A 24,912-nucleotide genomic window follows, 5' to 3' on the forward strand; every position below is an offset into this window, starting at 1 on the left:
TGGAGCCTGCTGCCTGCTGCCTGCTCACAAAAAGAGAAGCAGGGTGTTGTTCGAGGGCCTTTGCAGTTGGCGTTACTCACCCGGAGACAGAGAAAGCAGAGCATCTGTCATCAGCCGTTTCAAAGGCCACTGCCCTAGTTAAGCTGTGTGAACTGGGGCACTCGAGTCTGAGCAATTCAGGGCTCTTATTTTCAGCACATGTCCCCAATCATTCTTGTCAAAATGGAGGCCATCTCTTGACTCCGAATGTGTCATTTATCTTTTGAAAAATAATCTGTAACTTTTATCCAGCCAGTAAAACAGAAAGTGAAAAGGAAAGTGAAAAAGTTACATTCATATATATATATATATATATATATATATATATATATATATATATATATATATATAAAAGATTGAACACATTTGATGAAAAGAGAAAGGGGAAAACTCCTGGGAGGCATTAAAATGAAAGGACCTGTTTCTATTATGTGTCCAAGTGTGTTTCCTCCTGCTGCATCATTTTGTGACTTCATACGTACTAGTGACCACAAATAAATTCCAGATTTTATGAATTAGTAAAGAGAACACCTACAATCTATGCTTCTATGGAATGTACACCTTTCTTGGAGTAGGGTTAAGAACTAAACCTTGTGAAGATCTTGTATCCAAATGCCAGCTAGATCTGAACTGGCATCACTGATTTCAACTAGAGTTCAGTAGTGGTCCCTGGAGGCCTCCAGGCACCATTCTTCTCCTATTGGGCACCCTGCTTTCTTCCTACAACTCAGTTATTCTCTCCAGCAGCTCAAGCTGATGGTCCCTGGGTAGCACCCGCCAAGGTCAAGGGTAAAGCCAAATCTAAATAGAGCAAATGGAAGAAATGTCACTGCTGGAGAACAGGAATTGTCAGGCTGTGATTGGGGGCTATGAAATCAAGCTTCTGTTTCCAAATTCTTGTTACTGGCTTAGTAACTTGGAAAAGTGATTGAGCCCTCTGTCACTGGCACCTTCAGCTGTGAGATGGAGAAAATGGCAATCGCACTTTATAGTTACTGTGATAATCAGATGTGCTGAGACATGTAGGAAGTATTTAGACCAGCCCATAGTGAGTCCCCATTAAACAGCACCATGTGAAAATAGAGCTTGTTATGAAGGCAAAGCACTCCTGCATTCAGGAAGCCAAGGCAGGGATATGGAAAATTTTGAGGCAGCCTGGACTGGACAGTGGGATTCTATCTAGAAAACAAAACAAAACAACAACAAAGTAAAAATGTACTTGTATGCCTTTGTCTCATGTGATCATTCTTCAAAGATATTTCAATTTACTTAGGCAGAAAAGTGAACAATTTATTTAATTCCCTCTCAAAATAAATTTATATACTGTCAGCCTGATGTTTTTGACACACATATCAACTTTAGAATCACCTAGTTAATTCCCGAAGTGTCAGGATTTTTCCTGACACACTTACAATGCACATTTATCCAGCGGAATGCTCCATGGATTCAGCTTTGCCATCCATAGCCATAATATGTCTGTCTGCATAACCAAATTTCCGCAAAATATGTCTTTAATATTTTATAAACTTATATTCATATATAGAATCTATGTTTCCTGTTGTGTCAATTTAATTCTTAGCTATTTCACAATTCTGTCTTTTGTTATGAAATAAAATGTAACCTTATTTCCTAGTAAATGAAAATACTTGGCATTTGCTTTTTCAGAGGTGTCAAAAAAATTCACGGTAAATAAAAACATTTTGTATGCTTAATTTATAGAAAAAATGTCAAGCTACATTGTGAGTTTAAAGGAATACTTATCTATAAATGTTTTAAGCAAAAGTCTCCTCCAAAGGATGCAATTTTAATCCAGAATATAAGTATATCTCTATGCAATGGGATATTTTCATAGAAAAAGTATACAGTGAATGATATATTTGCTTCACCTGCTTTACATAAAGTGCGAAAGTGGAACCATCTCATTCCAAACAGAAAAGCTAAGAACTTAAGAAAAGTCCACATTTAATTAATGTTTATTAATATGTTTTAAGCCATTGAATTCTAATACCTGTTGCAGCCCAGACTTCCTTTCTACATGCTTGCACATTAGCAGTCTCATACTTTAATAATTATCTCACTTAATTACTGTTATTTGCTTTTGTCTAGTTTGCCCCTCACTCATGGGTCACAGCCTCAATTGTCTTATTTATCACAGGCATTAATATCCAATCACTGTCTCACTTGTTTATTTATTTATTCATTCACTCACCCCATAAATAGAAATAGAAAATTTCAAATAGCAAATAAAACCATTCCTAAAAATAGAAACAAAAATTATGTCAGGAATGCTGTTTATAGACAAGGATCTGAGTCAAAGCATTTATCTTCTGGATGAGGAGAGAGAAAGTCAAGAAATTAGAGTATAGCGAGATTAAATAACTTTAGATAAGTACATAACATAATACATAACAGAGGAGAACAGACTGAGCAAAGCTGGGTATAAGGTGTGTTGTTAGAAAAAAGATCAACAAAAGGAGGCCTTAAATGAGGAAGTGGCATGATCACAGAGCTTAATAATACAAAGGAAGGAAGGAAGGGAGCATGTTGCAGGTAAACAGAATAAATATGAAGATTCATAAGTGATAAATTTTGTAGTGTGAGAAGCAACAATAAGGTTAAGGAACAAGGGGAGAATTTGAGGTGTGAATTTGGGAAAGTAAAGCTTGTCACATGACCATCATTCAAGAAAGCACTTTAAAAATTTATTGTGCTTTTAATTCATCTGGGATCTTGTTAAAATGCAAATTTCAATCAGAAGTTCTAGGGCTGGACCAAGGATTTACAGCCCTTCAGAGAATTCCAGAGAATGCTATCTGTTATTCCAAGAGCCACTCTTTGACTAGAAAGCTTCTGAGCTGTGCAAAGGAGGTTGAGGTTACTTGTACATATGAAGGAAAGCCATAAAAGGGCCTTGGGTGAGTGTGACCATAAATAAATATACATATTCAAAGGCTTTCTCATACTGCATCTATAAATAACCTTGTCTCAGAGAATGCATGGGAGAAAGAAGTCAGTGAGTAGACTACTTCCTTCCGCCAGCAGTTAAAGTGGTCTCTGTGAGGTTGGCTGCAAAAGAGCTTGTGTCAGTCACTTTTTATCACTTTGACAAGACAGCCAAGAAAACAACTTAAGAAAGGAAAGATTTCTTTAGGGCTCAGAGTTTCAGGAGTTGCAGACCAATGGTCATCTTGCACCATTGGTTATAAGCCTATGTATAGTGAGAGATAAAATCATGGTGAGGACCATGTGGTAGAGCAGAGCAGCTCACCTTACAGAAGACAGGAAGGGGTCACAGACTAGACATGCCATCTAAAGGCTTTCCCTCTGTGATCTACTTCTTCCAAACTAGCCCAGTCTCCTCGTTCCTACTTCCTCTCAGCAACATCATCAAATTAAGAATCCACCAATGCATTAGTCCACTGATTATGTCTCTGACCGCATGATCCAATCATGTCTCAATAACTGAATGCATTACCTGAAACACAAACCTGCCACATAAAAGACTTGGAAAAACAGTCTTATCCAAACCATAGTGGAGCTCATGAGACACAGCCACATTTGAAAAGTATTTTCATGACAGGTTAAGTTAAATATTGAAAAAGATATTGACTGGAAAACAAAAGTGATCAAGATTCTACTCACCATAAAATTGAAAAGATTTTTTAAAGAAGAATGAGGAGGACAGGCTAGAAATCAAGGGATATGATGTGTATGTGCTTATCATATGAAAATCAAATGGAGATATTAAATATAATTTGGATATATACTAAGAACTCAGGGAAGAGAATGTCCAGTGCAGATGGAATTTTGGAGTCATTATATTTGGAAGCTAAATGAGCACAGCTAATAACTTAGTATTAAATTTGTGATTGAAAGGCCAGGTGATGGTGGTACATACCTTTAATTCCAGCACTCGGTGGGGGGGAGAGGGGGGACAGAACCAGGCACATCTCTGTGAGTTTGAGGCCAGCCTGATCTACAGAATGAGATCCAGGACAGGCACCAAAACTACACAGAGAAACAATGTCTTGAAAAACCAGAAAGAAATAAAGGAAGGAAGGAAGGAAGGAAGGAAGGAAGGAAGGAAGGAAGGAAGGAAGGAAGGAAGGTAGAAGAAAGGCCAGCCAAGGAGAAAGAGATAAGAGAGGTGACCATTGCAAATCCATGTGAAGAACTCAATAATTCAATACAGGAGTCAAACCAGAGACTGACTTTAAAAAGACTAAGCCAATACCACTTCTCAGATGAAATGAAACTAAAAATTAATGGTTGGATGTAGTATGATGTGTTATCATCAATTTGACAAAGGTGGTCATGTTAACAGGATAAAGAATTCTTGAGTTGATGGCCAGGAAGAGCAGAGGCGGTGGTAAGGTAGACGCAGAGAGAAGACAACCCTTTCAAGATTGTCTTTTCCATAAAGAGGACTAGAGAAATGGGCTACGCTTGAAACTTTTATTTTGAGTTAGAAGACACCAGATCATGTTTACATGCTTGTGTGAAGGAAAGAAACTACTAGGGATGGAAGGAAGAGTGGTGTTGAGAGAAGGAAGTCGTTAAAGGAAGCAGAGCAGACATAAGAAGAATCTCTCATAAACAGACAGATGCTGTGGGAAGATGAAAGGATTATCTAGACACTTACAGCTTTAAATAAAATGGGATCAAAATACCTAATGAGGAAGAAAGATTAGAGAGTCAGGCAGTAAAGTATTGGTGTTATTTGGTCATCTTAGTATGAAAACAAATTTCAAAAAAAAAATGTAGTATAGGATCAAAGGGCACTGCTGAGGAAACATTCCAGAAACTTCAATAGCATTAGTACAAATAGGTGGAATTTTCTGTAGGAGCATTTATCTATTTAGAGAGAATGTAGTAAGATTATGTGGGATCTATGCAAGGAAGAGCTGTAGTAATAGACTGTAGCATTTAGACCAAATGAAAGGGAAGCGAGAACCTGAAAATGTGGTGAGTCAATACATTATCTCAATGAAACTGAATAACAGTAGTTAAGGTAAATGACGGTGTTTCTTTGACTCTGGGTAGAAAAAAAAAAAAAAAAAAACTCCTGAACTCTCCAAAGGTACCAAAACTGTGTAAGTTTTAACCACATGCACAGAGTCATGAAAGTTTCTGGAAAATATTTATTATAGAGTTAATAAATACTAAGCATAGGATGGTATTTTACTTACAATTTCTCAAAAACATGTCTATTGAGGAAAAGCAGCATCTATCAGCACAGAGACTGTATCTCTTAATATTTCAAAATATTTTAAGTGTTTTAATGCTCCAAGCTGAAAAATCAAAACACCATCCCCACCAAACAGGCTATTAGAGCACTATCCTTGAGTGCTGTTTTGTTTCTCTGCTTAATATTCTCTCAACAGCAATAAAACAGAAGTTATCTCACTGAATTTGAGTGCTAATGCACTTGCAAAAAAATATGAACAGCAAGCAAGTGGAATCTTGAAAAGCCACATCAGTAGTCTTTAGAAAACTGTCAAAAGGGCAAACAGTCCATAAAATAAGGCACAGGGGTAAGCAACAAGAAGCTGTTGTCCTTCCATGGCCAACGCTGAAATGAAGATCTTGGAAGCTGAGAGACTGCACCAGATGATGATGAGCAGGGCCGACACAGTTCCAAAGGTGCCCCTGTAGCAGAGACAAAGATGACAGCTGCCTTATGCCTGGAGGAGGCTGAGGAGACTGACTCGGAGCTGCCTCTGAAAAGCCAGTTGTGCCCCTGTACAGAATATCAGCTTCCATTTCAAAGGTTAATGATTTACCTGGATGAGCTCAAAATACCTCAGCCAGTCAGAAAATATTTCATTAAAATCCACTGTTCAGGACTGATATTTTTATATTTTAGTAAATCTAGAACAAGCAAAAGCAGAAACCATTGTAATAATCAGTCTCATTCATCAACAACCCCATTTTATTCCCATTTTGTTTAATGTATTTCTAAATTGTCTGTTATGGTTTGGATTTTTAACCAAGTCTATTTGCTAAATGTTTGGTTGCTAGCTATAGCTAGAAGTGGTAGAGCTAACTTGGGGGGGGGCAGAACCTAGAGGGAGGAAGTTTGGTTAACCTACACATGCTTCTTATTCTCTTTTCTTCAGGATACTAAGAGAAGCAGATCTGTCCCCTACAATTTACTCGTCATCATTTCAGCCTTTCCACATAAGAAAGATAACAACCATGTCCCAAAACTGAGAGCCACAATAAATCTCCCCTCTTTATAAGATGATTCCCTCAAGTATTTTGTCACAGTAGTGAGAATCTAACACAATTATTATCCCTTATAATTTCAGGATAAAAAGTCTAAACTGCTAGTGATTTCTTTGTCCCTTAGCATCCAAGTCATTTAAGATGCTCTAAATACCGAAGTCACTGAAAATATCTTTTGACACTTGGAATTTTAAAGTGGTGCATCATAGTATTATCATCTTGCAAAAACATCAGACAGTTGTAAAACCAAGCTAGACTATTCTGTCAAACTTCTGTACAGGACAGTACAGCCATGTGAACAGAAAAAAACATGCTAGAGCCAACAGTTACAAAAACAGTAGTATTTTTCTGTGAATAAAACACAAAACTCGTTCTACTTATTCATTCACAGTGTCCATTTCCTCTCAAATTCCTTTGTTAAATTTGAGTACTCATTGAAAAAGCAACCATTGGCTCCAGTAATTCTCATGAATGCTACAATTAAAAAAAAATGAGACCCTATGTGAACAGACTGAGCATGTTTAAATCTCTCTTAGTAATTTCATAGGAATAACTATTTGTGATAACAAAAATATCATAAGCTTTTTCTTCTCTAACCTGATGATCCTTGTAGTATAGACTTTCTATATGACAACATCCCTTCCAATGTAGCATTAATAACCTAAGACCTACATCACCCAAGAAGAAAACACAAGTCACATGTCCTTTGGACACGAGAGAGTGAGCACAAGGCAAGAGTTTGTTTGCAAGTGTTTTTTAGACAGGACAGGTGACTGCAGTTGCTTGCTTGTCCCTGAGTGCTAGTGTGATGCGTGAGCCTTGGGAAAGTGCTGTGGGAAACGCATCTACAGTTTCCTTATGAATAGTTTAGAATTGCAAATGCCAGATGCCTAAGTGAAGAAAGAAAAAGGGAAAGAAATTGTATTGACTGAGCATGTATGCCATAAGTTCTCCAGAATTAATATCCTCATCGGGGTTTCTGGGAATTCTCAACTGTGAGCAGTCCAGCTGAGAAATAACAGTTGCTTCTTGCCCAGAAGGTGGATGCCTGGGCACTGAAGTAATTTGTCAGAATTCAGCAGGCATTTACTCTTCCAAAATCAAATAAATGAATTTTCTGCAGTTGTTATATTACCCATGCCAATAGTTTAGACTGAAGAATGTGACAACTTAAAAGAACTAGTCTTAAATTTTACATGGTTGGGCTTTATTTTTTTTTAACCAGTTAAAAAGGAGCAGCATCCCAGACATACTGAATTTTTTTTTCTGAATCTATGTGTAACTTTCAGGAAGCATGATTTTCTTCAATTCCATGACAAAATGTTAATACATCTTCATGATTATCCTGGTCTGGCAGGACTGGCCAAAGATTGTCCACGTAGGGTCAATTAGTACTGACACTTACTGCAATGAAAAGAAGATGGCACAGCTGGACAAGATGATCACGGGGAGCAAACAGTATCCCAGGACACTGGCCACACAGCCATATGACACCCCTGCAGAACTCATTAAGTTTAGTAAGGTGTAAATCCCGAGGCAGCCAATGGCACTCATGCCGTATACGTAACCAAACTGGGCTTTTCCTGCCTGAAACAATGCAAAGAAAATGATTAGACATCACAACAGGTGAGAAGAAATCAGAACAGCAACAAGCCAGAGAGCATTCAAGAATCTACTCAATGCTGCTGGATATCATGGTATTATCACCAGGCCACTGGTTCTGGTTAAAACAAAACAAAACAAAACAAAAAAACCATTGCCTGTGACGTAAACTCCAAACAATCACCCTGAATATATGTATCCATATATATTTATGCATGTATGTCTAATATTTGGGATGGGCTACGCATGCTACATAAAAGAAAATATTGCCAGGATGATTTTTTATCATACATTTTCTATAGAGGGTGCAAAGAGTGAAACACATATATTTTTGTCCCATATTTACTGAATAGCTGAATGATTGAGCAAAAGAATAACACATCTAATATAGTCTTAGACATTTACAGGTAGTATCAAAAATACCCTTAAGATTTTGTTTCAAATTTTAATAAAGATTTAATATTGAAACAGAAAATAAATTACCTGAGTTTTTACCTCAAATGTCTAGGATCGTCCATATACAATTTACCCATATTCAAACATCTTGATCTAAAATACTTAGTGTTATAATAAACACTTAAAATTGTCTTCTTGCCTGGTGGTGGTGGCTCATGCTTTTAATCCCAGCACCCGAAAGACAGAAACATGTGGATCTCTGTGAGTTCGAGGCCAGCCTGGTATACAGAGCGAGTTCCAGGATAGCCAAGGCTACACAAAGAAACCTTGCCTCAAAAAATAAAAAGCCCCAGGTCTTGTAAACACTGGACAAGTGCTCTACCACTAGACTACATCCCCAGCCTGGTTTTATGAGAAAGGATCTTTGCAAATATATATATATATATATATATATATATATATATATATATATATATATATATATACATTATATATATATAATGTAAAATTTCTGTACTTTATACCTCCATCTCCTGAGTGCTGGAATGACAGATATGCACAATACCCAGCCCTAATTATACTTTTGTGTTGCTTAAGATCATTGCTTTTCAGATCATACTAATAGCCCTACCAGAACAGTTAAATGTGAATCTCTTTAAATTGTGTGTTGATGTTGGGTAATAAAAAACATTGGAGTTGTGGTTTGTGTGTTTCCTTAATGCTTATGTGTCAAGGACTCTGATGCTTGAGGTGCTTTGAGAAGTTGTGGACCCTCTTAGGATGGGATCTAGTAGGGAGAAGTGAAGTCACTAGGGGCATGTTTCTGTGAAGGATACTGGGACCTCCAGGTCCTTCTTATCTCTATCTTTTACTTCTTGGCTGCAAGAGGTAAGCACACACCTATAGATGACTTGTAAGCACACTGCTATAAATGATTGTGAATCTTACATATCCAGAAGTGCTTAATGAATTTGAATGTTGTTTCTGAATTTAGTTTTACTTTTACTAATATAATGGATGTAATGGCCTATGAAATGAACTTTTAATTATAGAGGCAGAGTAACGCAGAATTGATTTGGCAGCAATTAAATTCATATTGAAATCTGACTTCAGCTAAATGTCCAGTTGGAGTTTTTGGAATGTCATTGTTGATCTGTATCTATGAACATTAACTCTGAAGTTATAACTGCTAATAAAAAAAATCTAAGGGCTAATCATATATATCCATATAATTTTAGGACTATAAGAGACCTAAGTTTCTAGTAGACCTTATTTAAAAAAAAAAAAAAAGAGTAAAACCTTTTTTGTCTTGAAGCAAAGAAATGGAGGCATAAAAATGTGCAGACAACATATGAAGATCATAGTTATTGTAGTTATAGGTAAAATTCATTTGATCATCTACAGTTAAGATTTCCTCATTTATAATGCTTTGTATTTAAAACACAGAAGAGGATATTTAAGTGACTTTTTGTAGCGTTACGTATCCAAGAGTGATCTTGATGATGGAATTCACACTGTCTTTTAAGAGATGGTAATCATAATATATCCCAGAGAAAAACAAATAGCTGTTATATTACAAATGACTTGCAAGGAAAAATGAGTTCATATATTAAACTGATTATTTCTGACTATTTGATTAATTGGCATGGCCTTGCATAGCAGCTTAATCCAAGATTACTACATTATTGTGAAAAAGAGAAGAAGGGAGCCCTAAGAATAAGTGGGAACTCTGGTTGACAGCATTTGAGTTAGAGCGGTTCACATTTTTATGTACTGCAAGGAAGGCAGTTGTTATACTGCACTGTTGTACTGGATGAAAAGGATGTGATCATTGGTCACACAGAAACTAGATTTTATTCAATATCTTGGCAGGCTTGCATTACAAATTTAGTAAAAGAAAATAGAACATGTACTTTATAAAACACATTTGAAAGTTATAGCTGCATTAAAAGAAACTGCTTGTGTATGTGTGTGGGGGAGGGTGCTGCATATGTTCGTTTGTGTATGTGTTCATGTATGTGTATGTATGTGTGTGTGCAGGCCACCTTTTATTCTGAGACAAGATGTCTCACTGATCCCATTGCTCACAAACTGTCTAAACTTCTGACTAGTGAGCATCATGGTCCCCTGTGCTGGGGTTATTACCATATATCTCTAAACCCAGTTTTTATGTGATGGGATCCAAGCTCCTGTCCTAATGCTTCTCAGAAAGCAAATTTCTTCTTTTTTTTTAAAGAAATTGTTTCAAAATTATCTCTGATGGAGACAAAGCCTGAAATGTCAGGTTAGCTGTTGGAAGCTACCAGAAGCAATGTGGCTCCCAGAGCCACACAGAAAAGAAGGGGTCCTGTGAGATCTGTTTCATTCATGATGCTGCCATCTGCTGGCTTCATTGGGTTTAGCACCGTCAAGGTTTTCTGCCATATGTGATCAAAATTAATTCCAAGTTCTGCAAAAAGAAAATAAATAGTCTAAGGTAAGTATAGGAAACAAAAGAGTTCTATTATTTCAAAGTTAGTGTACCTATTCTTCTGCATGGCACCTTAAGATGATTGCTCCACTTGGTTTTCATAATCTAAATCTCAAGTTTGTCGTAATATACAGTGAGCAAACAACAAACCCAAAGAAACAGTTTAAAGGGAAAAAAAACTCTACTGAGGAAATTTCTATCTGGTTCATGCAGGAAAACATTAATACTATTTAAAAACATGGGAACTGACATACAGTAAAACCTATCATTGTGGCTAACAGACTAAATGTATCTCAATTGCTCCTTCAGATATTTCCTTCCCCTACATTTCCAACTCCTAGCACTTCTGGAATCATGCCATACCACCGATGGCATAACTTGTTAATAACACTCAGTTTAGGTCTAGCATTTTCTTTCATTCTGCCTAATAAGAATATTAACTTTGCTCTAAATTGATAAAACTCCATAAGGAAGAAAGAGAAGGACTCTTTTTGCAGAGAGCAGTAACCACAATGTACATGCAGATGTTTATAAATCAATGCATTGTAGGATTAAATCAATATATTCAAAGATTAAATACTAAGGACTAGTTAATCTTTTGTCTTTCTATGAGTGAGAGTATTAGAATAGAATCATCTCACTAAAGCAAGCTCTGATTGATTGCTCAGGCTTTACTGGCCTCTCAAGATCTACAAGATACATATGATAAAGGTAGTGTCAATTTATTCCTATTTTATGCACCAGATGTCTGAAATTTTGAAAGGTTAAGTAACTTTCAGAGTCTAAAAGCAAGAAGTAGAAAATCTACATTTCCACATTGGCCAATCTCACTCCTGTAAAACACTAAGAAGTCGGATTTGTGTGCAGTTAATCTTTCGATCATCTATCTGTCTATCTATCTATCTATCTATCTATCTTCATCATCATCATCATCATCATCATCATCATCATCTATCTAATTTATTACATTTTTCCTATAAGAAAGGCTCCCTTCCTAAAATCAACTGTATATCTATCTATCTATCTATCTATCTATCTATCTATCTATCTATCTATCTACCTACCTACCTACCTACCTATCTATCAATCATCTATCAATTCCATCTTTGCTATGGGAAAGGCTACCCTTCCTAAATTCAACTGTACTTCCAAGCATGTACAAATATCTCTGGTTAGATGATAAGAATAGTTGAGCTATTTATTATTTAGAGATACTGGGTACTAGGCAAAGTATCTCCAATTCAGCCACATATCCATCCTCAGATTTTTTTAATGGTGGCTAGTGCTACTTAAATATTTTCCAAAGCTGACATTTTGAACAAGAAAGATTTTTAATGATCCCCATGTCATGGAAAGGCCCTTCCTTTAATAATTTAGAAACTTTCAGAGGTCAGAGGGCACCTGAGTGAGCTAGCATAGAGAGTTAAACTTTTACATATACAGTCTCCTGTAGCTTTAAGTTTCTCCGGTCCTGCCTAGGCCCTGCAGTCCTGTAGCCCGCTTATAAAATAATCACACAGAGGCTTAATATTATTTATGACTGCTTGGCCATTAGCTCAGGCCTACCACTGACTAGCTCTTACACTTAAACTCAGCCCATTTCTGTTAATCTGTATGTTGCCACATGTTCTGTGGCTTTACCTGTGTGCCTTTACATGCTGCTCCCTGGAGGCGGGCTGGTGTCTATTGGCTCAGCCTTCCTCTTCTCAGAATTCTCCTTGTCTGTTTATCCCACCTATACTTCCTGCCTGGCTACTGGCCAATCAGCATTTTATTTATCAACCAATCAGAGCAACACAGAACAACAGCATAGGAAGCGATATCCACAGCAGTCTCCTGGTTGACATTTGTCATCCAAAGCATGGGGCAGGGGACTACTTAACCTACTGGGGACATAGGTTAGAGTTAAAGCAGTGGTTTCACAGGTGTGAGAGCCTGGATTTGTACCCCACCTGTGGGTTAGCAAAGAAAGACAAAGATTGAGAAAAATAAACAGTGAGCATGCATACAAGTAACATTATATAGGCTGAGCGGGTGGTGCTTGGAAATATTTATGTGTGTACATATATGCATGGAACAGCAATTAATGAAAAAGGCAGCCATGAATTTGAAAGAGATCAAGGAGGGATACATGACAGGGTTTGGAGGGAGGAAAGGGGAAATGATCTAATTATACTATAATCTCAAAAAATCAAAAGAAGTAATTTTTAAAAAGTGAGTAAGTTAGCAAGGCATTGGTGGGACACCCCTTTAATCCCAGCACTTGGGGGGCAGAGCCAGGCAGATCTCTGTGAGTTCGAGGCCAGCCTGGTCTACAGGACGAGGTCCAGGACAGGCACCAAAACTACACAGAGAAACCCTGTCTCTAAAAACCCAAAAGAAAAGAAAGAAAAAGTGAGTAAGTTGAGTACGTTTTTGTTTCCATGTGTTTCCTTTATTTTCAGTGTGTTGTATCTTCTGACCTTGTACACTGGAGGAGATGAGTGGTTCAACAACTTTAAAATGGGTTAGGAGTTTAATAATTTTTTTTCTCTCACATATTACATCCTGAATGCAGTTTCCTCTCCATCCTCCCCTCCCAGTCCTCTCCCACCCCCATCCACTACTCCACCTTTCTCTTCAGGAAAGGGAAGACCTCCCATGAATATCAACTAAACATGGCATATCAAGTTGCAGTAAGACTGGGCACCAACCCTCATATTAAGGATGGATGAGGCAGCCCACTAGGAACAAAAGGGCCCCAAAGCAGGCAAACGAGTTAGAGACAGCTCCTGCTCCCACTGTTAGGTGTCTCACAAGAACACCAAATTACACAATCATAACATCTATGCAGAGGACCTAGGTCAGTTCCATGCAGGCTCCCTGATTGTCTGTTCAGTCTCTGTGAGCCCCTAGGAACCCAGTTTGGTTGATTCTGTGGGTTTCCTTTGGAGCCCTTGACACCTCTTGTTCCTACAATCCTTTTCTTCTTTGGCAGGATTCCCCAGTCTCTGACTAATGTTTGAGTGTGAGACTCCACATTTATTTCCATCAGTTGCTGAGTGAAGCCTCTCTGAATATAACTGTGCTAGGTGCCTGTCTATGAGTATAGCAGAATATCATTAGAGTTCACTACGTTGATTTTTTTTTTCTGGTCCTGTTTGGGTCTATCCTGGTCTCTGGGCTATCCAGCCTCTGGATTCTGGCCCTCTAGGTAGTATTAGGGGTGGGATCACTCTAGTGGCAGGGGTCTCAGGCTGGACCAGTCATTGGTTGGCCACTCCCATAATTTCTGTGACACCTTTACCCCAGCACATCTTGTAGGAAGGACAAATTGTAAGTTGACGGTTTTGTGGCTGGTTACAGAAGATGGTCAGGTCAAGTTCTGTAACTCCCATTACTAGGAGTCTTTTCTATAGTCACCCTTGTAGATCCCTAGGAGTTTCCATTGCACTTGGATTTTTAAATAGTAGAAGACCATAAAAATTGCCAGGCTTATGTCACTTTCAAGTTTCATTTTCAGTTTTTATTTAAAAAATTAAAGTAAGTGCCTTTGGTATAAAATACTTTTTTCCTTAAGAAAAAAAGAGTAATTATTTCAGAAAAAATGCTTTATGCAATATCATTGTTGATTTCCACCATTTATTTGATGGCACAATTAAGGTCTGCACACATTTCAACATGGAGTCATGAAATCATGAATGAATATAGGATATAGTAAATATTTTTGTGAGAAAATATTTTATGTTTTCAACAGAGTATTTATATCCCAAATATTTTGTTTTCAAATATATTACAAAGTGTTCATTATAGGGGCCCCAACATAGCAACTTAGCGTGTGAAGCAGAAGATGGAACTGCTATAAAACTCAAATGTAAAATTTACTGTTTTGCTGTCATCTAGTGGTAGGAAACTATATGACATGAAGTACAAAAGTGAATTAAGATCTCCATTTTTATATAAATTACGGCACTGACCTTACAGGTGTTAAGTAACAGCCTGTGCTACAAGGAGAAAACAACAAATACCAGTAACTTTTCTAGTTTGGCAGGCTAAGGCTAACCATTACCCTAGGGTGAACGTTTATTTTTTTTTTTTTGCTTTATATTGTACGTATCATCTATGAAAATATGAAACAAAAATATTACTTTAAAATCTGGGCATCTTTAAGGAAACTGATATAAATGCTGTGCTGATCTAGAAAGACTGGTTCTAAAAATGCTGCAATTGGGGGGGGGAAAGTCTCCAAGCAATGTCAATCTTAATTTTAAAATATAAATACTGAAATTTCTTTGTGTCCCCAAAGACCTATGAGAAAATTATATTGAAATAAGAAAGAAAAAAGATTTATTCAAATATATCTTCTGAAAAGTTATTAATATACTTCTATCTAAATATATCTTAAAATAAGGAAAGGAAAACTAATTTAATTCTACTGTGGCAAAAAGCACAAAAATGGGAAGAATTGAAAACAATCAATATATATGAAAAATTCTCAGACTTCTAGTAATATAAAACACAAAATATTCATCTTTCCTTTTTTTACTATCAAATGACATAGATATTGCATATTGGACTATAACAGTACAGTAGAAAATTCACTTTTTGTCAGGTCAACTGATAATGTTCCAAGTGCCTTCTTACCAAAATTTCCCACTGTTACAGACACATCCCAAAGAATGCACAGGCTAAAAGATTTTAACTATGATGTTAATCACAACATTACTTTCTGTAGGTTACAACCTTTAAAGTATGTTTAAATTGTAGCACCTGAGTTTTATAAGATGATTATAAATCATGTTTCTAACGTTTAATGTCGTTAAAGAACTAATATATAGAAATGTTCATGAAGCCGGGCAGCAGTGGTGCATGCCTTTAATCCCAGCACTCAGGAGACAGAGACAGGTGGATCTCTGTGAGTTCCAGGCCAGCCAGGTCTACAGAGCAAGATCCAGAACAGACAACAAAACAACACAGAGAAACCCTGTCTCAAAAAGCCAAAAAAAAAAAAAAAGAAGAAAGAAAGAAAGGAAAAGAAAAAAGAAAAGAAATGTTCATGATACAATTATTGAAAACAAGACCGTATGTGATTGTATGACTCAACTTTATTTTAAAATACTCAAAACAAATATTTTCATTGAAAAAATAGTATTTCCCTTTGGAGTAACTAGGTGTGTACATACATAATATGTACAAACATAAAAAATAGAATAATAGCTGGAAAGAAACATTTGAATGTTTCATGGTAGTTAATCCTTAGAGACAAGATTTTAACTACCTTATATGTTAATTCATATATTTCTTCATTTTCCAATATGTATAGTGAATGCACTTAGGCAATTGATGGGTCTTTTAGGGCAAAACATTTTGGTAGAGTCAACCATGTTTAGTGAAAATAGTTTATAAGTTTCAGTTGTTTAGTAATTGCAGAGGAGAAATAGAAGGAGCTAATTAGACATAACTGATCACAAAGCTTAACAGCTTCTACGGTACTAACAGATCTATTACCTAATTTTCTGCATTGTTCAGAATTATATCAATCTTTCTCTTGTTTACCTTTTTAGGCAAAGAAAGAAGGCTATGTTAACTCCGGGTAGTTACTGAATTCAAATGAGGTAAACAGTACTTACTATGGAAAATATTGGTAATTATAGTCTTCATTTTCATCTAACTCCACTAAGAGCTGGTGTGGTTACAGAGGACTAGCAGGGAGCTACCACTGAGCATTTATGCTTCATTCTCTAATGTAAATCCAGTAGTGTTTTAAGTTCTTTCTTGGGGTTGTTACCTCCAGCAAAAAACACAACATAGACATAGAATGCCTGGGTATGAAGAAAAATGAATATAAAGTTCCTGAAATCTATCTGGACCTCCAGCTCCACGAGTCTTGGGTTTCCTTCCTAAGGACATTGTTATGAACTGGAACTGTATTATTCTACTTCACCTAGCTTTTCCAAGATGATCAGAGAGAGCTCATGAGAGACAGAAAGAAAAAGAGTTTGGCTCCACGTCAACCACAGAGAAACATTAATTTAGAAACTATCTCACTTGCTCCCAGGCAAACAGCAAAGAATAAAATAATACTGTTATGAAGTGCACCCTTAGGTGTTTGGAAAGTGTTGCTACTTTGATATAAACACCTTTCCATAACATGTCTTTCCTATTTATGCAAGGCCAGAGTCCAAATCCAGGAAACAGTGAAGGAGCATTCAACAACAGCAACAATTTCCCAGCAACAGAACAAACAAATGCTTGGAAACTTCACCCAATTATGCAACAAACTTGCAACAATTTAGGTGTATGTGTCTTGGTTTGGAAGAGTCCTGTTAACTGAGCAGTAACTACACACAAAGCAGTGTATGCAACCTTGAGGCAGAACATGCTAAGCCCTGATTACTGCAGTAGTTTCCTGAGCTGTGCACACCATAAGAACAACACTTCCTTAACTTGCCTTCTAGCAAAGGAGGCTCTTCATCAAAACCGTCCACTGAAGGAGATTGTGGATAATAGTCTGAGTTAGATGCTGGCTGAAAGAGCTGCCCTGCATAACTCGATGACAGGAGCATCTCTGCTGGAACAGAAGAGGAAGGTGGACGCTGCTCAATGGCTTGTGTTCTAGGAAATTAAAAATGCCTATATTTTACACACAAGAAAGGAATATCCTAACAAACCAAGGAAGGGAAGTACAATTTTCCTCTTAAAAACTTCACTTGATTCTAAGGGTTGCTTACCAATGAAGTAATGAACCTACTTAAAAGTTAAATTTAACTAAAAAAAATGAAGTAAGAGGTCATACAAAAGCTTCTATAATAATGATCTACAGTAAGATTATTAATCAGGCATATGCAATATGCTGGGCACTGTCCCCTTTTTCTTACTTAAAACTCTGTATGGTCAAAATGCTCTTTAAATACCATTTTACAGAAGAATAAATAGAATTTCAAAAGTAAATGACCCTCAGCGTCATGCTTGGGTTTCTGAAAAGAAGTTTTATGAGCAGAGCTCTGCTCCCTACATAGGAAACCTTTCTCTCCACTCTTCATGAGGGAATTATCAATATTAAAGATTCTAGAAGCCCCCAAAAGTGGATAATAAAAATCAGAACTTAATTGTATCATCAAGCCAAATGTAATCAAAAATCTATAAAATCAGTTTTGTTCACAGAGAAATGTGCTCTCCACTACTGACTGACTATTACCAGAAAATTGCTGTTCATCAAATTATCCAAGAGTACCTGGAGCACCTTGCTAACTTTGTGAGTTGCTAACTTCTGAAACTCTTCTTACAATGAGCAATCTGCTTTTGCCAAAGAACGATGTTTTTACATGTCCATGAATGTGCGTTTTATTTTATCATGTGCTTAAGACACTTGAATAATATTTGATCCTTGTAAATAACTTGTAGTAGTGCTAGAGAGTGGAAGAAAGGAAAATAAGAGAGTCTATGAAATTAGTTTATTTTTCACAGTATTTAGTTGCAGTAAGGGAAAGAAAAATCAAAAACTACCTATCACATCTTTTTCATTTTTTGTTTTACTTTGTTTTTTTTCCAAACACCCATAGATGAATATAGAGTTCAACATTCTAAACTTTGGAAATCTTGAGATCTCTATTTTTTTAATTTATTTATTATAATTATAAAAAATATTTATTAAAATATTTTTACAAAATACTTTTGGCAATTTTCTTTTATGATTAGTCTTAATGTACATTCCACAAAATCATATTCAATTCTAAGTATTTAACCTTGACCAAAAAATTGCCTATCTTGGCAAGTAAAACCATAGACATAGAGGGAAGAGTCATGTCATCATTCATTAACCCAATACCGACTTATTAAAGGCAGAGATGTAACCCAATACTTTTGAATCCCTACAGCATGCATACTGATTACTATAGCTACTCACTTATATGAACTATTACTCATGCTTTTCAATGTGGGCTGCAACCAGAGCTTATACCTGGGCCAAGTTCAGCCACACTGGTACAGTGTAACCGTGAACTTTTCTCATGCAATTGAGTTAACATCTATCACTTTGTCATCTTGATTTCTGAAAAATGTTGATAAGAATAATCAAATGGAGGAAATGTTGGGCTGGCTAGAGTGGGAGATCTCAAGAATAAAGCTTTAGCTTCCTCATATCGGACTTTTATATTATAGTTTAAATAAAAGATAGTACTCCATTAGAAATGCCACTTGGAAAAGAGAATGGATAAAAGGAATAGGGATTTAAAGGCACTGTGATCCTTTCTGTGAAACAGGGCACTTGAGATTAAAAGCCTATCTCATTTTCTCATTTTCCATCATTACACTAACCATTCTGAAATAGCCTTGTAATCCATGTACTCACTCCAACTTCAAACACTGTTTGGCATTTCTTTATCTCTCAAAGTATAAATCATAAATGGTGCTATGGGCTACAGTTGCATATACTCACCATTTGAAGTTGCAGAAACATTATGTAACAGTACCTTTCCCTTTCGGTTAGTACACTGCTCAGTAATGAGTGCAGCACCTATTGCTCGTGTGTGTAGGATCATCAGTTGATAAGAACAGATGATCAGTTAATAAGAACATGGTCCAAACTTCCCTAGACAGAGATGAAACTGAACACCTTCCATTCACCCTCATGAAGATTCAATCAAACAACCTGGGACCCCAAACTTCAAGCCTGTTTCTTACTAGCTGACTGTGATGGTTAATATTTACTGTCAGGAAGCTGGACTGAGAGTCAACTAAGAGACAAACATCTGGGGCACATGTGTGAGGGAGGGAGATTCTAGACAGGATTAACTGAGGGGGAAATACACACTCTAATTTAGGGCTGTGGCACTCTATGGGCTGCAGTACCCCCTACTCTGAACAAAAGGATACAGTGATGTGAACACCAGCATTCATCTCTCCTTTTGTTTCTTGATTGTGGCACAATGTGGCCAGTAATCTCAAACTACTGCCTCTATGACTCCCCTCCCATTCCATGATGGACTGTAGCCTCAAGCCATGAGTTAAAGAAAAATAAACAACAACAACCAAACAAAAAAAAATAAAGTCTTCCTGCCTCAAGTTGTTTGTGTGATATTTTTGTGACAGCAACAAGAAAAGTAACTGATTAATAACCTTGAAAAATTATCAATTTATTTCTTTGGTTAGTTTCTCACAAGTAGTAGTTATCTCATAGGGTTGCTCAGGGTTCCAGTGACATGCTTAACAAAGCTCAAGACAGTCCATAACACAAAAAGAAAACACAGCAAATGTTAATTGTCATGAGAGTTGAGAGACATGGTCCTTATTCCAGTTCTCCTACCTAGACCCATAAAACTATGTGCAGAAAAGCAGCAGAGCAACCCAAACCATAGGATAACAGGGTGCTTTTCAAAGTTATGTCTATCTAACATTTAAATAATAGTTTTTCTTTAAGATATACTTTCTGTACATCACTGCAATTGTTCTTTATTTCTTTATAAAAATTACACAAAGTACATGTCTTTATGTCTCAGCTGAAGAAAAAACAAAGTTGTCTTCCTGTATCACAGAGATCAAGAGTGCTAGCTGGGAGACATTTTCCTCAGTTTGCAGTGTTTTACTTTCTTTTTCTTCCTTCCTTCCTTCCCTTCTTTTCTTTGTCACTAATAAAAAACAAATAGTAAATTCTTCATCATTTCCCTTTTTTTAAAATTCAAGTTAAGATTTTGCACCTTCCATCTCTCTCTCTCTCTCTCTCTCTCTCTCTCTCTCTCTCTCTCTCTCTCTCTCTCTCTCTCTCTCTGTGTGTGTGTGTGTGTGTGTGTGTATCAGCATGTTGAAGCCAGTGGTCAATGGTGAGGGTCTTCCTCAATAGATCTATGCTCTCTGCCTTATGTTTTTAAGATGCAGAATCTCTCAGTGGCTTGCTGATTTGTCTAAAATGTCTAGCTACCAAGCCCCAGAAGATTTTCGACCACCACCTGCTCCATGTTGTATTACAGATGCATATCATTTCATTCAACTATTCCACATGATTTCTGGAGATCTCAACTTAGATTTTCATGGTTTTGTGGAAAGTACTACACCAACTAAGCCATCTCACCAGACCTTCAAGTTAAATTCATCTCCAATACCTAGTACATCCTAAAATATGTTATGTCAATACTGTCGTGGCACTTTTCATAATATTCACATATTGAAATGCATATTTTATTGTACAAATCCTCAAATAAAATCATATTCCTGTAATGGAAAAGACTTCCTAACTCCATTCTAAAAAAATATCCTTATAGCACAGATAAATGTAGCTCTCACCCATCATTGAAGATGCTTCTTATAGAAGTACACAAGACTATTATAGAAATTCATAACTGATCAAAATGTTGAGAATTGACTGTGGGGTGCCCAACTCCACCTGATACGTTTACAGTGCAACTTCTACATCTAACACTAAAAAAAAAAACATTTCAGAAAAGGTGGGCAGAAAGATTGCAGGAGCCAGAAGACATCTGCTACAACATAGTGTCTTCTGTGTATGACAGGAAGTAACATCCACGAAAATCCAGCAATATGATTGCCTAAGCAATATCATAATGACAACACCTGTTGACATGCCATGATGAATAAAGGAAAGGCTCCACCCCTAGATCCAGACCTACAGGCAATCAAGGTCTGCTGAGAGAGGGATCATCAGTTTTATTCGGGGATGATTCCCCTGATAAATTGTCTCATACCAAGTGATCAACATTAAACACATATGCTTAAGAGACCAACACCAAATGGACTCAGAAGATTCATGTACACACGTGTGCATTGTGTGTGTGTGTATGTGTGTGTGCTCGCACATGCACATGTGTGTATGCAATATTAACTATTCAAGAAGAGGTCACAAATTTGAGAGATTGAGGGTTGACATCAGAGGTGGCCTGGAAGTGATGTGACTTCACTACACATGTAGAAAATTCTCATTTTCTTACAAATAAGTAGAAACTATAAAAGACCTTGGATTTCAACCTCACTTTCGTTTTGTCGTGGTCTTAATTTCTGAGAGAAATTAGACAAAATAAATGTTTTTAAATAGATGAAATCCATTTTTAGTGTCCAGATAACTATCAGGTAAAAGGCTCTTATTTAATCATTACTTTAAAAAGAATAAATAAAGCATTAACATGGCATGAGCACCAAGTGAAAAAAACATTTGCAGAAAACCCTGGTAACTTATCTGTCCTTTCTTGTCATTTAGTGCAGGATACATTATTGACAACTGCTCAGTTAACTTTGTTTTCCCTCAGGAAAACCTACCTATCAGGAACTAGCTGACAGATCACTGACATTTCTAAAAATGGGAGTATGTTTACTCACTATAAGTTACTTACTCTCTGGATCCATAAAGATTTCCATAAGCATTTGAATCATAGCTCTGCTCCTGATTATCAATCGTATAATTAGATTGGTAAAAGTCCATGTCATACTCTCCCAAGTTCGACATCCTGAAAAAATAAGAGTTTGTTTGTTTGTTTTTTACTTGGTTTGTTAGCCAATTAAACTTTTTCAAATATATACAAAGATTAACTGATGGTGTGGTTATAGTTATCTTCCTATCAAAGGAGAATGTATTTGAAAGAATAAATTAACTATGAAGGGAAAAGCAGGAAATATATGCTAGAAAGTCACTTACAAAACCTGTCAAAATCAACTACTTTATCAAGTTTTCCCATTTTTCACATTGTGACTGTAAGCTGTCTTCAGTTTTTCTAAAAGAAACAACCAACATTCTTCCCTCACATATCTCATTCTTAGCAGGTTAAAGAAAAGTTTTAAACTTGGTGTGGTACATATCTACAAAATTATCCTAAGCAATGCAAATTTCTTATTTAGAAAAAAAGATGCACAAGTACACAGGCATGCACACACACACATACACACACACACACATACATGCACACACACACATACACACACACACACACACACATAAACACACAAAAAACACAAAGAGGGCAGAAAGTAACAGCTGATACTATTAATATTTTAATTTTCCCAAAGACATAAATTTTACTAAACATCTTCTTACTTGCCTAAACAAAAAGTAAACATTTATAAAACATTTCCTAATTCTACTTGAGAATTCTTATTAACTATCCGGAACATTTTCTTTCTTTTGCCCAAGATGCTACCCATGTGTTCTGAATGAGTCATAGAAGAAAAGACTCTGTACTGCCAGGCTAAGGACACAGTTCTTTTACATAAACTCATTACTTAGCTTCTAGGCACTTCTGGTAATTCAGGGTACATGACCTTGACTCATACTAAAGCCGGAAACACCAGATGGAAAAAGAAAAAAATGAGATGAAGATGAGACAGAAGAAGATATTAGAAAGGCAAGATAGCTATTTGAATAAAAATTCTAGAAGAGAGCAGAGACATTTGGGTTTTTAATCCTATGTTTTTGACAACCATGTTTATTTTAAAAGAATGAAACTGGAAACCACTGGGAGAAATCCATATAAGTATAGTCACCTGTGGAATACTACCAATAATGAATTTTAAATTTTAAATGTATGAAAAGCAGCCTTAACTCTTAAGAGCTCCATTAATCAGAAACATTCAACTCACAATTGTTAAATATGTCAATTATTCATTTTGGTAAAATATAGAGAGCTTTGCTAAAGGTGGATGTATCAATTCATATAGCTGATTTTATAAATAGGGATTTTTCATTAGTGATGTTCATGAAGTAGCCATGAGTTATGAAAACTAAAATCAAGACCTAGCAATGAGTCTTCTAACAAATTATGATATAAATCAAATATTAAATATAAAATAAATACTAAAACTTAATATCACAAGTTTCTCAGCCCATGAAAGCTGTTACTATGAAGCATAGAGAGGGATTTCTCTTGAGAATATACTCATTGTAGGCAACCTGCCAAGCTTCATGCAACAGCTGTTTGAGTTCTTATATAACCCCTTCTCGTATTTTATTTAAATGCTAAACATTTTAGAGGGATCAGACACGTACCTGTCTCTTGGTATGCTATGAGGGAAGATCCTCCAACAAAGAGAGCTGTGGTCAGGAAATCTAAACAACTCGGTGGGTGAAAAGATGACGAACTGACTATATATAAAAGTTTCTAAAATTGTACTCAGACACAGTGGCTGACACAGCCAAGAAAGCAAGGCTGCCAACAGCCAAACACAGTATCTCGTGACACTCTTTATAGTTTGCAAACACAACAAGCCACTTGCAGACATAAATCTGATAATGCGGGGAAATCAATCCAGTATCCTTGTGTGCACGTCCACTAGACTTGGCAGCAAGATTATTTATTTGAAGTAAGTCGGGGAAAGCGAGGGGCTTGGTGTGCCTTCTTCTACTCTGGTTTTCAGTCTAGAAGGATTGACTGATGATCTGTGATAAAAATAAATACATACTGCTTGATCCTTTTTTTTTTTTTTTTTTTTTTGGTTTTTCGAGATAGGGTTTCTCTGTGTAGCTTTGCGCCTTTTCCTGGAACTCACTTGGTAGCCCAGGCTGGCCTCGAACTCACAGAGATCCGCCTGCCTCTGCCTCCCGAGTGCTGGGATTAAAGGCGTGCGCCACCACCGCCCGGCCCCATACTGCTTGATCTTAACATGAAGATCTCAGCACTGAAATAAAATGAGATGTTATCCTTTTATCCAAACCTGAGGGTTTTTAGGAAGATGAATTATGACTTTACCTGCTTTTAATTTCTGCAGCTGAGATTAAGATTTATATATCACTCTAATCTAGTTTTTGTAGGTTGGTTTTGTTGTGTGTGTTGGGGGTGTGTGTGGTGTGGAGTGTTGCATGTGGCTGGAAGTACTCGGCACCAGGTGCCTTCATCTATCACTCTCTATGTTGTTTTATGAGAAAGCATGTTACTGAACCTGGCTAACCCATTGTATAGGTTGGCTACAAACTCCCAGAATCCTGCTGTGTCCATCTCTTATCACTGGGATTAGAGATGTGCCACCACACCTGGCTTTTTTTTTTTTTTTTTTTTTTTTTTTGGTTTTTCGAGACAGGGTTTCTCTGTGTAGCTTTGAGCCTTTTCCTGGAACTCACTTGGTAGCCCAGGCTGGCCTCGAACTCACAGAGATCCGCCTGGCTCTGCCTCCCGAGTGCTGGGATTAAAGGCGTGCGCCACCACCGCCCGGCCCTACACCTGGCTTTTTAATATAGGTACCAGATATCCAAACACAGGTCCCTG

The 24,912-nt window shown here is 36.8% G+C and overlaps 1 protein-coding gene across 1 annotated transcript; it reads right to left on the reverse strand.

Annotated features, from left to right (window-relative positions):
• Window positions 1-5,160: 5,160 nt before the first annotated feature.
• On the reverse strand, window positions 5,161-23,807 carry Yipf7 (Yip1 domain family member 7). Its single transcript, XM_028894539.2, has 6 exons — window positions 23,700-23,807; window positions 22,054-22,167; window positions 17,166-17,329; window positions 10,569-10,714; window positions 7,673-7,854; window positions 5,161-5,688 (listed from the first exon to the last, which is right to left on the reverse strand). The coding sequence occupies exons 2-6, from the start codon at window positions 22,164-22,166 to the stop codon at window positions 5,526-5,528; spliced, it is 768 nt and encodes a 255-aa protein (XP_028750372.1). The 5' UTR covers window position 22,167; window positions 23,700-23,807; the 3' UTR covers window positions 5,161-5,525.
• Window positions 23,808-24,912: the final 1,105 nt, after the last annotated feature.

This window comes from Peromyscus leucopus, chromosome 10 (assembly GCF_004664715.2).
Source record: "Peromyscus leucopus breed LL Stock chromosome 10, UCI_PerLeu_2.1, whole genome shotgun sequence".
Taxonomy (NCBI): domain Eukaryota; kingdom Metazoa; phylum Chordata; class Mammalia; order Rodentia; family Cricetidae; genus Peromyscus; species Peromyscus leucopus.